The sequence below is a fragment of the Phycodurus eques genome, chromosome 3 (genome assembly GCF_024500275.1).
Source record: "Phycodurus eques isolate BA_2022a chromosome 3, UOR_Pequ_1.1, whole genome shotgun sequence".
NCBI lineage: Eukaryota > Metazoa > Chordata > Actinopteri > Syngnathiformes > Syngnathidae > Phycodurus > Phycodurus eques.
In genome coordinates this window covers 6144629-6158780 of record NC_084527.1, presented here as the reverse complement: position 1 = coordinate 6158780, position 14152 = coordinate 6144629, and the positions used below count along the sequence as shown (strand labels likewise).

Genomic DNA, 14152 nt, shown 5'->3' with positions numbered 1-14152 from the left:
TCACCAAGGTAACCCTAGCTAGAGCTTCGATTCGGTTCAATTACTAAGGAAGAGAGAAATTTGATTTGATTTCTTAAATCACCCACTGAATACTGACGGATGTATATTCTTCAGCGCATACTTGTAAAATGGATTATCACCCCTAAATTTGAAAAAATAAAAATACAAGTACAGTTTAAAAAAGGATGAATAATCAGATTTTATTTATTTCAGCATGTCCAACACATTTTGTAGCTGTAAGTACCATTTGTCAAGGTCAGTGGTGGCCAAACTTTTTTTTTTTACGACCTAAAACAATACATCGCTCTCGAAGTATCACCATCATAACTAACATTCAAATACAGTGGAGTAGAATGTGCATTCATCAAAAACAACACCGCGGTCTTATTCATAAAAATTATACACCACACTTAAATTTAGGAAAATAAAAAAAATGCTCTTAAATAATGTTTCAATTAAAATCTATTTCATGAAAGTCAAACGTTAAATAAAAATGTACCCAAATAAAGGTTTAAAAACAAAACAAAACAATTCTCACAGATGAAATGCAAAAATATTCAATTTAAAAGTTAAACTGAACTCGTACTTGGACAGTGATTCTTCCACGTACTGGTACCTCTACTCGTACCACACTTTGAGAATCATTGCTCTAGGTTGTACACACTAGTATAAATAAATATATATATATATATATATATATATAAATATGTAAATATATAAATATAGTGCACATATCGACATACATCTATCGTGTTGCCATTTGTTTGCTTGGATATACACAGAATTGAATCGGCTACTAACAATTGCCACCTACGTGCAAGTTTGAAAGGGCTTATATACAAGATGCTTGGATGCAATTTCTTGCCATTATGTGAATCCCATGCAAAGGTTAAGCAACAAAGAGCAATGGCTTCCCTTTTGCATTATTTTAGTAGTTAGGAGGGTAGTCCATAGACCGGGGTTTTGGTGATCGTTTTCCAGCCTTCGGCATTTGCTGGTTTGGTTTTGGAAAAACAGCAACTTCCAAAGTGAAATCATCTGGCAATTGTTGTTGTTGGGTTCGTTGTTTGGCAGAATGTAAACTGTTGGATAAGATAAGTATTGGCAGTGTGAGGTATGTGAAGTTTGAGCCAGTCATATCCAGCCAGACCTGAAGAAATACAACAAAAAGATAATAAGTTGAAATGTTTTTTTTTCATACATAATGTGCAAACATGGTGAGATTGAGTCATGAAAAAAAAGAAAACTATTCCAATTACTTTTGCTTTGACATATACACATTTCGATGAAAAGGTTTTAACAAGCTCCCATTTCCAGATTCGTGGGGGTTGATGATCGACTTCCATTTCAGGTCCTGAGAGATTCTAGTTCCCAGGAACTTGAAACGCTACATTGTTAAGCGTGTTCAACTCCAGGTTGTGCTAGCTAGCCGTTCCACATGCATGCATTGATATGCAGACTCATCACCATGTGGATGAGGTGGTTTGCCCGAGTCTCCCTTGCTGTGTGCTGCCTGTCAGGAAGCAATGAACCCACTGCCAGTGACAGCAGAAACGCTGAGTAGGAGATGCTAGGAGAAGAAGAGTTCTGGGATGATGGCGTAGAGCGCAGTCTAAGAAAAGGATCCTGGTGTAAATCCCAAGAGGAAGGGTAACTCCACACTGACCACATCATCCACTGACCTGTAGGGAAACTGTCAAGGGTCCAGCAGCTGTTCTGTGACGCTCTTCGTGTGGGTCCAACATCTTCATGAGCGCAGATGTCAGATATCTGTTCGTCAAATTGTCGATTTCAATTCAAAAGCGTGAAAATAAATTCTCTCATAATCCTTACAGTGCTGTTTGGGAGGAAAGTGTTTGCGTGTGTGTGCCTGACTTTCTTGCTGGCTCAGTCAAACAGCGTCGTTGGCTTGTCTGGCACACAGCAATTTTTAATCATCCAATAGGAATGCAGCAGGATGGAGTTTGCCCGGTAACAAGTGACCATGCCACTGTTCAGATTAAGGAAAGCATGGTCAAAACTACTTGTCGTTGGTGGCACACCTTTTTTTTCCCATTTAAAAACACCACTTCTCTAACCATAAAAACAGGCTCACAGAATTTATGATGTCATTTATAATGTCATTTATAATGACATAATGTCAGTCTAGTTTACCTTCAAGTTGTACTGAATTTCAATGGGTGACTCAATTGAAATGGTGGGAGGTATCCCTCTTGGGATGGTGATCACAGTGGTGATAGTCTCGTTGCTGTGGGCGTGAACAGGCTTGGCATTTCTCTTGAGGATCGGAAACACGCCAATTGTCCTCCCACCTGGGAAAATCCGACTTTGCTTTCTGTACAATATGTACTTGGGCGTCACTGCACAAACTGATCGGTTGTTGATTTTAACTCTGACTTGGAGACCCTCACCTACACGGCCAAAAAAATTATTTGTTTATGAGCCCAGAATGTGTGAAGTTTATGATGCTCACAAATGCATTGTCATGTACCTGTAAGTAGAAAAAGGAAATTAGACAACTCGTTGCTTGTCAAAGAGCTAGAATTAAAACTAAAAGAATTAGAAATTGTATAGAAATGTATCCCTCTAGGCATCCCTCAATTGTAAATAACAATATGCAACACAAGAGCAATTCAATAATTAGGTCAGCTCAGTGGAAATTGTTAATCTTTTTAATGACATTGCTTCTGTTGGAAAAATCTCAAAAAGTAAACACAGCTTTGAAAGAGGCCCTTTTTGGGTCACGTTGAAACTGTTGGATTACAAACACAACAATGTGATCCAAAGTAAATTGTCCCTCTCGGCAGACGAACGACTATGAAGCCATTCCAACCAATGTAATGCTAATGAGTACACTACACATTACCTGGTTTGTAGGCCATCTTGTCGGTGAAAACATCCATTGTTACCGATCCGGAGCCAAAGCGTTTGACATGTTTCTGGATCTGAGCATGCTGAGGTTCCTGAAAAACAAATTTTTCTTTGAAATCACTGTTCTCCTACCAAGACCTCTTGATTTGTTTAATTGCAAATTGTTACCGTAAGTGGAGCCATGCCTTGTTTTGGATACAATGCGAAGTCAGTTTCAAACATTCCTTCTAAAGTCATTGGTTGTTTCATATCCGGAGCTGAAAAAATTATTACTGATAAGTCATGTATATTTGTGTGCCCTAAAAATCTCATCCTAAAGACACCAAAGTAGGAACAATGTTAAAAAAAAATTATAATTTTAAAATGTAGATAAAGATGCATTACCCGTGTTCATTATGTCTTCTTTGATGATATAAATTATCTCCTTAGATGGGTAGGTTTTTCCAAAAATTCACAGTGGTTCTTCCTCTGAAGCTGGTTCCATTTGTGAAGCTAAAACAATATGAAGCTGTGCAGTGCTCGAGAATGACATAAATGCTGTCATACAACATCATGTGCAATGGAATTCAAAGGGAAGATAAGGAACCAGATAATTTTCAACTACACTTACAATGGAAAGTATTGTGAAAGGTGGAGTCACAATTAGTCCAAAGTCATATAACAAGTTTCAAGTTGTACCAGTAAAATTCCATCAACTTTGCTTGTTCAAAATGGAAACTTCCATGACTGGCACTTTGTCCATTTGGAAAACTCATACAAAAAAGGATTTACAATACGAAATGACAGTAAATCTGAGAATGAACAACGTGATAATCAGGAAGTTATATGGCATTCATCTGAAGAAATGTACAGCACGTTTACATTACATTGAGAGTTTAGAAGTCCAACAAAATGATTTGCACGAAGGTACCCTGTAACTTCTCATTCCTGTTTTTGATTGATAAGAGTATTAGTGTTAGTATTGACGTCATCAGTGGACATAAGATTATGAGGAATGTAAAGAATACTGCATGTTTCAATTTGATCAAAATGATTAAATTACCATATGCTCTTCTATGAAGACACCATGTCTTTTTTATGATTAAAAAAATCCTTCATAAAAAGGAATTATGTTTATAACAGATCCATGATGAGTCTTACACTGACAGTATTGCTATTTATGAAGGTATGTTGGCTTTTGATGCCACCATATTGAATTAAAATTTATTTCATTGTCATTTACCAAAGAGAGTAGGCCTTGACATTTGAGGCAGAAGTCGGACCCAAAAGCAGTCACTGACTGCAGTAACAAATCACTGGGGTTCTTTCAGAATAATAATATATATAATATATAATAATATATAAAATATGCTTTTCTGTTTAATTCTAAACAGTGCACTTAATGATATTTTATCGGGATAAAAAATATATAATTCCGTTTAGAACTTATACGGTATACTGGTGTATTAATGCTAAACTAACAGGAACACATAAATGATGTTTGTATAATTACCGATACTGTCAATTTAAGGCAGAGGTGGTCGAATAAATTTGTTAAACTTTGTTTGTGTGTGCGTGTGCATGTGTGTACATGTGTAAAGTGGTTAACAATAAGTACCTGGTTTGTACACCGTTTTCTTCTGTGTAAACATCCATTGTTACTGTTCCAGAGAGCTTGATATTTTTCTGGACGCGATCATGCTGAGGTTCCTGAAACACCAAAGCCTCCTTTTTGAATAAGTGTGGTCTTCTGCTAATACACCATATATTGATTTGTATGAATAAAAAGTGAAGTCTCACCATAAGTGCAGAGATATCCATGCCTTCTTTTTGAAGGAATATGAATTCGGTGTCAGCCCTTCTTTTGGTCTTCCTTGGTTGTTTGAGTTTTGCCTTTAAATTATGATGAGCCCCAAATGAGGAAGATGTCATTTCTCTGTCAAGAACAAATATTAAAAAAATAATAATAATTTAAAAAAAATAAAATGAAAGAAAAAAACAAAATCGAAGAATCTTGAAGGAAAAAGGAAACTCATGTCGTCCTCCGCCAATAACTTGGGGACCTGAAAAATGGTTACTAAAGTCAAAAATATCAGCACACCCTAAAACTAGGGTTTAATTATCCTGAAATCATGGCAGTGTTACCAAAATCTTGAGGCGTCTTAAGATACTTTACCTGTTTTCACAATCATGCACAAACCATCTTTGTCAAATTAGAAAAGCTGTAAAATTAGGGTTGGGTTACTTTGAAATCAAATACCGTACTGTAGTTTTGTACTGTGGATGTTCCTTCTCCTGTAGTTACATACTTTTGTCAGTGGGATACTTTTTTTTCCTCCCCCATTTGAGCTCACTAATTAACATGCATGTGTCATTTTAGTATACAGCATTAGTTACTCATTAGCTCGCTTGAAATAGAAATTGTAACATGACGATGTTAAGTCAGATTTGTTGTGGGTTTCTGGAACTCATTCATCCATTTTAATATTTTACGACTATGAAATAGTCATTTTAGCTAGTTCATGGGTGCAGCAAGACTGCAAATAAACAGAATTGAACAGGTTGCTCACATGACAGGTTTGCGCTTGTTGCTTGGCAAAATTCATGGATCATACTATCGTTTGGAAACAAAAAGCAAACAAACAAAAACTAATACAAAAGCACAGCTGTTATGTAGTACATTATGACAGTTTATTTTAAAAGTATAACACACACGCACACACAAACAAAAGAACAGCGAGCGTGAGGACGCGGAGGACTGACTGACTAGCAAAGCGCTAACGAGCTGGGGGCTAACTAGATGGGAGCTAACATGCTAAGACACAAGCCACCAAACCTTTTTGAAAATGCACGCTATTGATCAACTGATCAAATGTATCGGGCTTATTTCGTCAATTATAGACACTGACTTTCTGTTTCTCTGCCCATGCTTTACACCAGCGGTCACCGGCCAGAAATTGAGAGCTACTTCTTTAGTACTAATTAATACAAAGCGCTATCAGTTTGATACAGACTTCCGAAATAACACATTTGCTCAAATTACCTGTAAAGTTCCTGTAACGTCAATTCAGAGAATTGTTTCTAAATACATTACACATGGTTGAAGATAGTTGCTGAAAGCGTGCTCAATTGTGAAGATTTAGCATTTAACATTTAAAAGGTAAGTTTGACTATCCGGAATTAACATTATAGAGAACAACAACAACAGCAACTTCCTGACCAGTCATTGGCCACATTTTGAAGCAATTTCAATCAAAATATGTGGAAGACAATTGTGATTCGTCTAAACCAGGAATTGTACAGTCTAGTTGCAGATTGCTATTCAGCCGTCAATATTCGCTAGGGAATTACGGATATCTGCAAGGGAATTGTAGATATCTGTAACTCCAATTTGAGATTTTGATTCTGATTTATTCCATTATTGCAATATTAATCTGGGTGTTTTTACAAGTGCTTGGAAAAAATGGTTTAGTTCTCCTTTAATACAGATTTAGCATTATAATAAATGAAAATAATTTCGTTCGATGGTAATTTTCACCACCCAAAAAAGATAATCAAATTTTTTTTTACTTTGATGTATTTGTTGTGTTGTTTTGGCACCGTTCTGGGTCCAATTTATTTGAAAGATTTATGATCAACTTCCATATTTCTCAGAACGACTAAAGCTGGGATACACATCATGTGCTTCATATGGTGGAGGGAGGTCCATAGGTTGGGTTGCTTCGCTCCAGCTCTGTTGCTTTTTGTTCCCAAAGTCCTCAAATCCATAGACAACCGGACCTGGAGGTTGGTTTCTTGCAGGAAACTCAAACGCAGGTAGGACAACTATCGGAAGTTTGATTTTCGGGTCTATTGCATATTTGACATCCAGAAAGATCTGTGAAAATTGCACTTTGTTAGTTACTGACACGAGAGTTTGCATTTCTTCTCCTTTTTTTGTTCGGTTTGTGCGACTATTTTCATTACCAGTTCCTGTATCAAATGGTATAACCTTGTTAAGTAAAATAGAACCTGCAGTCTACCTTCAGCCTGTATTCCAGCTTGATGATGGCTGAGTTCAGAATGGAGGGAGGCAGATTTGTTGGGATTCGAATCCTTTTCTCCACTGTCTCTTTGCTACGGGCATCAACAGTGTCAAGTTTGTCCTTAACGATATCCTGTGTGTGAAGTCTCCTGCGACCTTGAGCAAAGAAACTCTGCTTTTCGTACAATACAAATTTGGGCTTCAAGTCACGGGACGCGTGGTTATGAATTTCAACTTTGACTTGGAGGTCTTCACCTGCAAAGGAACGCAAAATCACGTGTGTAAGTTGCGCGAGTGGGGAAGTACATGGATGACAACTGTCAACTTGAATAGCTCATTTCCGTTGTACATAAACTACTCATAAAAGCCATCGCGCTCTTGTCGCTATACAATGGTAATAACGGTAAAAACATGCAATATTTCTGACATTTTGAGAACTTCATACATATTCATTCATATCTCAGAAATAACCATTTATTTTGCTGTCTGCTATTTTGTGAATACAAAACGGCTGCCTCATCCTGGAACTTCACCTCACAGACCCCTCTGGTGTATTGCAGCAACATGAGTCTCCCTCTGGTGGCATTAATGGGAAAGACAGCTTGAGTGACATAGAAAGAGCATTTGTAAAAGAACCAAAAAAATGGAACCCTGAGGACACAATAGCATAGCAATAGGAGAAAAATTGGGGATGTAACGATATCTATAGCTCACAGTTCGGTTTTATCACGGTATTAATTATTGCGTTATCGTGGGCAAAGCTCACGGTATTGCGTGAAAACTCACGGTATTGCAGGAAGGTTCATGGTAGAGGTGGGGCAAAGAGGCGAAAGCAGGAGAATCGACAAACCTCTTTTTCTTGCGCTTCTTCTTCTTGACTCTTGCCGAGTGCTTCTCAATAAGGTTTAGTAGTTTCTGTCCGTGTTTCATCGTCCGGTTGTAGCAGCCTAGCTAAGTGGTGTGCCAGCGTATAGCCAGCCTAAAACTAAAACACAATTTTACACACAACGGCTCATTATTTTTATACCGAGACACAACCACGATGATATCGAGGCACTTTTAATTTCGCAATATTGCGGTATCGTGAATATTGTTACATCCCCAAGAAAAATCCTACACTGTATAGCCCAAAATTGAATTAGCATCTTCAGAAAACATGTTGTAAACCATCAGACATCATTTTGGACACATAACGGTCAAGAAATTTTGGCATTAAAAGTTTGAAAAATATTTATTAGATTTTTTTTCTGTGAAACAATTATGACCTTTTGATGGATTGACTCAGTGGGCCATGACTTTACCGTTATTAATGAAATGATTAGAAAATGACCCATACGCTTACCTGGTTTGTAACCCATTTTCTTTGTGTACGCATCCATTGCAATGGTTCCGGAACCAAAGACTGAAATTTTTTTATCGGTGCAATCATGCTGAGGTTCCTGAAAGACAGAACAGATGCATCTCTAGAATAATGTGCACTATATTAAAATTATTTAAACAGTTTTAAACTAAAATCAATTTGTTGAAAATGTCTCACCATAAGTCCAGGTATATCCATGTCTGCTTTGGAGACAAATGTGAAGTGGGCTTTCGCTTTTTTGGTCAATTTCAATTTCATCGATTGTTTAAGCTCCGCTTTAACCTTATGAACAATTCTACCAATCGTTGACTTGAACGATGATGGCATTTTCCTGCAAAGTACATTTTTTCAAGTTTAATTTAATTGACATGAAAGCAAATAAGCTAAAGAATAACAGAAATAGAAATAACCCCAGTATATACTGTACCTGTTAGGGACCATGAAGGAAAAGGGGAACACATGTCTTCCTTTGGCAATAAATTCAGTGTCTAGAGGAGTGAAACGTTCGAGTAATTTGTGCTTTGTAATAATAAAAGCTCATTAGTAACATTGTCTAATAAAACAATTAGACATTACACCGATCTGATCGGCTTGATCAGTATTATTAGTATTTTATGACGATCGGCAGATTGGCTTTAATCTGATCAATGACGTCATTGACCGGCACCGCAAAAGACATTTACTCCGCGTCGCCGTCGTATACAGTATATTTGAATCCAAAAGCGAGTTTATCTTTAGCCTTGTCGCGTGTATGTTGACGTCACTTACGATCACTGGGCTTTGATAAATCAAACGTGACCGGATACACTCTTTACTAATTATACTCGGCCACGACAACAACAATGGATCGCCCGTGTATTGTGTTGGTCAAAAAAAGAACAAAATGGGGGAAAACGTGTGGCGGTGGTGATTGGTGCTCGGGAGAAGACATTCGTTCAAGTATTGCTTGAGGTATGTTCACGTACTTTTAATACGATACGGCTCGCAAGTAGGCAACAAAACGTTATGTAGCCTAGCAAGCTAGTGCTAGCACTAACGGTTGCTGCCGTTCTGTTGAATAATGCGCTAATGTTTCGGTGTGTGTGAAGTAATTTAATTACAATGATTTATTTACAGTAAATTAACACCCATTATTTCTGTCATGTTGTGATGTTGGCTTGACTGATTAGAATACATGACCTGACTAGAGAATATTTTTGAAGATACTCAGTATTCAGTACCCACGTATATACAGTAAATGAACAAGTCATTTCAATAGAAAATTTGCTCCATCATATGATCGGATCGGCGATCGGTTATCGTTTTGTTTTAAACTAGCTGATTCGGGATCGGCCCCAAAAATCCTGATCGTGTAAAGCCTAAAAATAATGGGTAGAGCAATACATTACCGGCTTTCAAGATATGTTGCTTGATCTCATAATATTCCTCATTAGACCAGTAGAAACGATCATGTTTCCCATGACGTTCATGCCAGCGAACCCTTGCACTTCCTTTTCCGATGAAGGTTAGCGATTGGATTGAAGTTTCTTTCGAGACCTCCACAATGATTCTTCCATTGATTGTATCTCCGTTTGTGAAGATGTTTTGGCTGTTGATGGATTCATAGTCAATTGAGAAATTTGTGATGGTCATTTCCCAGAAATAAATACAAATTGCAATATTACAAAAAAAATACAGGAACTAATTTCGAGAGCCTATGATAAATCCAAGCAGAAACAGACTGTTGAGTTGAACTGACAGAACTACTATGACGAACAGGTGGCGGGGTGGATCTGAGGAAACCTGTTTTTCTTGTCTGTCACAACCGGAATACACTGTAATGACTACATCAAGCAAATTTCATCACATCCAATTCACACATTTGTTTTGGGTATGCAAGTCATGTTTCGTCTCCTGTAAAATAATGTGGATCACATCAAATATCAGTGAAGTTTTTTATTTCTTTATTTTAAATGGGAACCAAGCAGGACAAAGCCATGTTAATTATATTTAAATAGCATGTTCCACTTTGTTGTGTCGCACTCAGAAGCGATAAATATGATATAATACTGTATGTTATTATATAAGTAGCATGTTGGCTTCAACTCAGCGGTGGGAAGTATAAATATTTTGTTATTTAATTTTACGACCCATGTTTGAACACCGTTATCTGTACTTTGTCCTTATTTTGTCAAAATAGGCTTGTTGCTTTTTCAACCTCTGTGGGTAATGACACAATGTTTTTTAAAAAAAGTAAATAAAGCGAGGTAGTCAACTGGGGTTGAGATCTTGAATTGATTGATTGAGACTGCAGTGACACGGAGGAACTGTAAAGTGAATTCTGACATTTATTTCTAGATACATTGTAAATGTTTGAAAATATTTGGTCAAAACGTGCAAAGATTGAGAACCATGTAGTACTGAATTGTGGAGATAGAGGGTGAAAATGCTTTTTTCACCATTTTAGTTTTCCAGATTTTTTGGTCTTGCTAAAACAGCACCTACTTTAGCGTCCGGCATGAGTGTCCTCTCTCCTACTCTATAAGAACTTGAGCGCCTTTGTTCGCATCAGTGGTTATCCGGCGAATTGCGAGCTACTTATTTATTACTACGAGCCCAATTTCCACTACTACAACTTGCAGTTAACTAGCCAGTAGATAGCTATTCATACACACAAAAATCAAAAATGCATCTTCCCCGGATGCCGCAATTTACAGAACAGCTTGGTGTCGTTATTTTGATTCTCAACAAAGGAGATGACAGTGTGCACGAACCGGCCGGCCGAGAGAAACCCAGGAAGCCTGTTAGTTGTTTACTTGGTGATTTTTATAATCATTCAACTTTGGCAGGGTTGGTAATAACACTTCTCTGTGGTGTGTCAAAATTAAAAGACATTTACTTTTACTTTACAGATACTTCGAGTGTTTGATATTGTCAGCTCTAAGAATGATTCATGGGGAAGGCTGTTGTGCCAGCCTCAAAATCACCATCTTCTGGCATTCAAAAATTCTTTGTCTAATCTGAAAAACAAAACAACCCCCCCCCCCCACCCCCCAAAACAAAAAACACACATACAGAGGATGCAGATAATACAATTGAATGTTGTCTGTCACAACCACATTAGGGACTCCTATAGGTTCACTCAAGAAAATAAAGCAGCAACACGGAGGAACATGAACCAAGGAGCATTAACGACAACGATGCTACAGATTCTGAGAAGCAAGATATTCCCCAACTATGGCCTGATTGAAGAGAATTATGTGACGTTATCGTTATTGTTAGTTTCTGGCATGAGTTTTAGGCTTTTTTCTCTTTTTTGTTCTGTTTGTGCAACGACTTTAATGAACAGTTTCCCTGTCAAATGGAATATCCTTGTTTAAAGTCCAATAGAACCTTCAGCCTACCTTCAGGCGGTATTCCAGGTTGATGATGGCGGAGTTCAGAATGGAGGAAGGCAGATTCCTGGGGATCGTCATCACCTTCTCCACTGTCTCTTTGCTATGGGCCTCAATAATAACAAGTTTCTCCTTGAGGATTTTCTGCATGCAAAGGTTCCTGTTACCTTGAGCAAAGTAACTCCGCTTTTCGTACAATACAAATTTGGGCTTCAAGGTACGGGATGACTGATTATTAATTGCCACTTTGATTTGGAGAGCTTCACCTGCAAGGGAACACACGATCATGTTTGTTTAGTTGCACTAGTGGGGAAGTAAAAAGATGTTAACTTTCATCTTGACTCGGTAATTTCTGTTGTACAATGCTACAATGACGAGGAAGGGTCGAACGGGACAAACGTCTCTGGCCTACATTGTCAGTACTTGACACTAACTTCCTGGAATTATCAATATGTCCCCATGTTGTCCGACATCTGCTATGTAAAATGATATGTAACTGATGTTAGTGAGGCTGGGGTAAATTGAGCTACTTTTTTTTTTCAGGATCATATATATATATATGCATGCTGGCACACACACGCACGCACGCACACACACACACACAGGTTTGATTACCTTGTTGGTATCCCATCCTTTTTGTGTGAACATCCATCGCAATACTTCCAGAACCAAAGACTGTGAGTTTTTTATTGGTGCAATCATGCTGAGGTTCCTGTAAGAAAGAACAAATCCATCCTTTGAATGAATGTCAGTCGTTTAAACAGTTTTAAAGGCACTGTAAAGTGATTTCCGTGATATTTTTCATAAATGTTTGAAGTGTCCGAAAAGATGTGCGAAGACTGTCCGTGCGCCAGGGTCCACACAGCAGAGCCACTTTAGGGAAAGTTAACGGTTTATTACGTTCGCTAGCCTGCGAGCTAATGGTGCACCGCGCGTGGGTCGACATAACAGAGACATTCAGGAAAAGTGACCTGTTTTTTTTTTTTTTTTTTGAATACATGGCACACGATTCAGCCTGTCGCTCACAGGGCAGACATTGCGTGAGCCGCAGGCACGTGTTTGATTAAGAGGTGATGGTCGAGCATTCAGTGGGCACGCCCATGGCGCCCGAGAGCTGGGAGAAGGTCTCTATTTGTCACAATGTTTTAGCCTTATTTGATATAAATGATTGTTTTTTTCTTTCATTCAAATGTGGCAGGCTTGACGCTTCTCTGTGGTATGTCAAATTTATAAAACATTTTACTTTCACTTTCAGTGGTTTTTAAACTACGATCAATTCCTGCTACAAATGGCTTACCATAAGTCCAGGTGTATCCATGTCTGCTTTGGAGACAAATGTGAAGTGGACTTTCGCGGTTTTTGTCAGCCTCATCGATTGTCGAAGCTCTGCTTTAAGCTTATGAATAATTTCACCAATCGATGACTTAAACGACTATGGCATTTTCCTGCAAAGTACAATTACAGGTAACTTAACTGGTTTGAAACAAAATAAACTAAAGACAAATATAAACAGGAATAAGCACAGTATATACCTGTTAGGGACCATGAAGGAAAAGGGGAACACATTTCTTCCTTTGCCGACTGATTCTTTACCTGGAGGAGTGAAACCTATAAGTAATTTCTGTTTTATAAAAAATCAAAGCTCATTAAAAACACTGTAAATAAAAAGTAATGGATCAAACAATTCATTACCATGTCTCAAAATACATTGCTTGATCTCATAATATTCCTCATCGGACCAGTAGAAACGATGATCATATTGGCTGTAATATTCATACCAGGAAACCTTTGCTCTTCCTTTTCCAATGAAGGTTAGTGATTGGATTAAAGTTTCTTTCGAGGCCTCCACGATGATTCTTCCCGTGATTGTATCTCCGTTTGTGAAGATGTTTTTGCTGTTGATTGAGTCATATTCAATTGAGAAATTTTTGATGGGCATTTTCCAGAAATAAATATAAATTACTCCATGACAAAAAAAAAAAAAAGTACAAATTACTAAAGCCTCTGGTAAAGCCAAGCAGAAACAGATCAGTTTGGTTGAAGTGACAGCGCAACTATGATGAACAGGTGGTGGGGAGGATCTTCGGAAAGCTGTTTTACTTGTTTGTCACAGATTAAGAATGCATAATGACGAAGGACAACATGGCCTGGGAGTCAAGGGCCAATTTCGGAGACGCGAGATATTACCCATTTATATGTCTGATGTTCCAAGAATGATTTGTAGCAAACTGATTGTGTATCGCACCATCCCTTTAAAAAAAAAATAAAAAATAAAATAAATAAATAAATAAAAACTCAAAGGTATTTTTTTCAGGAATGGTTACAGCTTAGAAAACCTTTTTTTTTTGGGGTCTTCCTTTCAATACAAGCAGAATCAAAACGAGAAAAAAAATACCCCCCCCCCTCAATTCTGCAGTTATCAAAATAGTTATTGGCTATAATGGAGATTATAATTCATGTTTACCTTGGTACTTCACAGTCTATACTTTTATTTTAACCGTTTTAAAATGGAGGAAAGAGTGATGTTAGGTATTTAATAAAAAT

General features: G+C 37.7%; 2 protein-coding genes across 10 annotated transcripts; both read right to left on the bottom strand.

Moving 5' to 3' along the window:
• Nucleotides 1–169: 169 nt before the first annotated feature.
• LOC133399848 (arrestin domain-containing protein 3-like) lies at nt 170–10000 on the bottom strand. Of its 9 annotated transcripts, none has more exons than XM_061671789.1 (13): nt 9623–10000; nt 8662–8722; nt 8412–8565; nt 8217–8313; nt 6873–7129; nt 5027–6727; nt 4651–4786; nt 4469–4560; nt 3256–3363; nt 3040–3128; nt 2867–2963; nt 1260–2491; nt 170–1150 (listed from the first exon to the last, which is right to left on the bottom strand). In XM_061671789.1, the coding sequence occupies exons 1-6, from the start codon at nt 9864–9866 to the stop codon at nt 6485–6487; spliced, it is 1056 nt and encodes a 351-aa protein (XP_061527773.1). In that variant the 5' UTR covers nt 9867–10000; the 3' UTR covers nt 170–1150; nt 1260–2491; nt 2867–2963; nt 3040–3128; nt 3256–3363; nt 4469–4560; nt 4651–4786; nt 5027–6484. The 9 variants fall into 9 exon arrangements, with proteins under 9 accessions (XP_061527773.1, XP_061527774.1, XP_061527772.1 ...); XM_061671790.1 differs by having other exon boundaries at nt 1468–2491; XM_061671788.1 differs by having other exon boundaries at nt 170–1612; nt 1683–2491.
• Nucleotides 10001–11719: 1719 nt separating this feature from the next.
• Nucleotides 11720–13654, bottom strand: LOC133399850 (arrestin domain-containing protein 3-like). The gene is made up of 4 exons (XM_061671795.1): nt 13301–13654; nt 13141–13201; nt 12224–12320; nt 11720–11874 (listed from the first exon to the last, which is right to left on the bottom strand). The coding sequence occupies exons 1-4, from the start codon at nt 13545–13547 to the stop codon at nt 11821–11823; spliced, it is 459 nt and encodes a 152-aa protein (XP_061527779.1). The 5' UTR covers nt 13548–13654; the 3' UTR covers nt 11720–11820.
• Between the last annotated feature and the right edge of the window lie 498 nt (nt 13655–14152).